Raw genomic sequence first — 1,806 nt, 5'->3', positions numbered from 1 at the left:
TTAATATGGTGGTTTGTGAGACATTGATGATATATATATGCATGATTGGTTCTACTAGAAATTCTATATATATATATATATATATATATATATATATATGCATAACGTGTACAATGTGTAGTATCGTAAAATACCAGCAAACGAAAAAGAATTAATATGGAAACACAAAATTAAATGAAAAAGAATTCATAAAACTAAAAACCCCCCAAACCTTATAGTACCGGTTGGTCTTACCAACCGGTACTAAAGGGCTCCAGGCCCCCAGAGCTGGCTCGTGCCACGTGGTTGCCCTTTAGCACCGGTTCGTGCTGAACCGGTACTAAAGGGGGGGGGGGCTTTAGTGCCCACACTTTAGTGCCGGTTATGGAACCGGCACTAAAGGGCCTTACGAACCGGTGCTATTGCCCGGTTTTGCACTAGTGTGATGCTTTACTTGTTGATGCGAATTCAGGAGAGGTATACTACTAGCCCATGCCAACCCATACATCAGAAATCCCATGTTAGCCAAACTCTGATTGATATTTCAAATTGAAATGCTGATTTGTAATTAAGTGGGTGCACCATTTCTTATTCTGGATGCAGACGCTTCATTCCATGAAAGGCCATCACGACTACTCGTTCGCATCGGCCCGGAGCCCTGATGGCCGGACGTTTGCTACCGGGAACCAAGACAAGACATGCCGAGTCTGGGACGTGAGGAACCTGTCGAAAGCCGTCCATGTACTGAAGGGCAACCTCGGGGCCATTAGGTCGATCCGCTTCACTTCTGACGGGCAGTTCCTGGCGATGGCGGAACATGCGGACTTCGTCCAGATCTTCGACGCCCGGAGCGATTACACCAAAAGGCAAGAGCTGGATTTCTTTGGCGAGATATCTGGGTTCTCCTTCATCCCGGATATGGACGCTCTTTTCGTCGGCGTGTGGGATAGAACATATGGCAGCCTCCTCCAATATGGTCGGTTACATAATGACAACTAGTGCATGTACACTGCATATGGAGCTGTTCCCCCGCATGTATTTCCCAGAAGTCTTGAACAGAACTTGTCTGTGTGTGACTCATTTCTCAGCTGTATATAAATAAATATGCATGTGTGCTTCATTGCTCTCCGGAACTTGGCACTGAGGTGCTTTCATGGGTGAAATCCGCCGCTGCCTCACCTCAGCAGAGTGCCAGAGTGTGAATTTCCCATCTTGGTGGGTGGGCGGCCACCACGCTTGCGGCTCAACCTCTCTGATCATGCTCACTATTTGGAGTCTATGGAAGAAGCAGAATGATTGCAAAGCTGTCATTACTATTGCAAAACTGTTGCAACACTGCACAAAGGATTCCAGATGAAACTCGATTCACAACCAGTCCTTCCTTGCAAATACAGTATGACACAAAGAACACAATGCGGTCTTGAGAGACTCTCAGGATGCCGTCTCTGATCATAACTTTGCCGAGGGCGGGCAAGGGAAAGAGGGTCTCCCACTAAACTAATGAAGTGGATCGGCCACATACATCAACCCTAGCTAATGAGGTGTCAGAGACGCTGGCCATTGGGTGTTGCCAGTGACTTTAGTCCCACCTCGGATATGGGAGGGGGCTAGGACCACCTTATAAGGAGGAGTGCCACACTCCCTTCGGGCTAGTATTTTGGGATGTGGTGGGCTCTTTGCTTGTGTGGTGTGTCCGATGCGCACCGGAAACGTCCGAACATATGCCGGAGGTTGGGAGCTGGGCCTGGGACGCTAACAATTGGTATCAGAACTGGGCCCCAGTCCGCCCTGTTTAGGGGGATGGGGTGTGAGAGACGATGGCCATTG

The 1,806-nt window shown here is 48.5% G+C and overlaps 1 protein-coding gene across 1 annotated transcript in view; it reads left to right on the top strand.

The window, feature by feature from the left end:
* Positions 1 to 978, top strand: part of LOC119326379 (uncharacterized WD repeat-containing protein C2A9.03-like) — a 29,121-nt gene extending 28,143 nt beyond the window's left edge. Inside the window, exons 10-11 of the mRNA XM_037600035.1 lie at positions 421 to 456; positions 583 to 978. Coding sequence (XP_037455932.1) covers positions 421 to 456; positions 583 to 978 — 432 coding nt within the window. The remainder of the gene's footprint in view (positions 1 to 420; positions 457 to 582) is intronic.
* Positions 979 to 1,806: the final 828 nt, after the last annotated feature.

The sequence above is a fragment of the Triticum dicoccoides genome, chromosome 6B (assembly GCF_002162155.2).
Source record: "Triticum dicoccoides isolate Atlit2015 ecotype Zavitan chromosome 6B, WEW_v2.0, whole genome shotgun sequence".
NCBI classification, from domain to species: domain Eukaryota; kingdom Viridiplantae; phylum Streptophyta; class Magnoliopsida; order Poales; family Poaceae; genus Triticum; species Triticum dicoccoides.
This window is presented reverse-complemented; position numbering and strand designations above follow the sequence as displayed.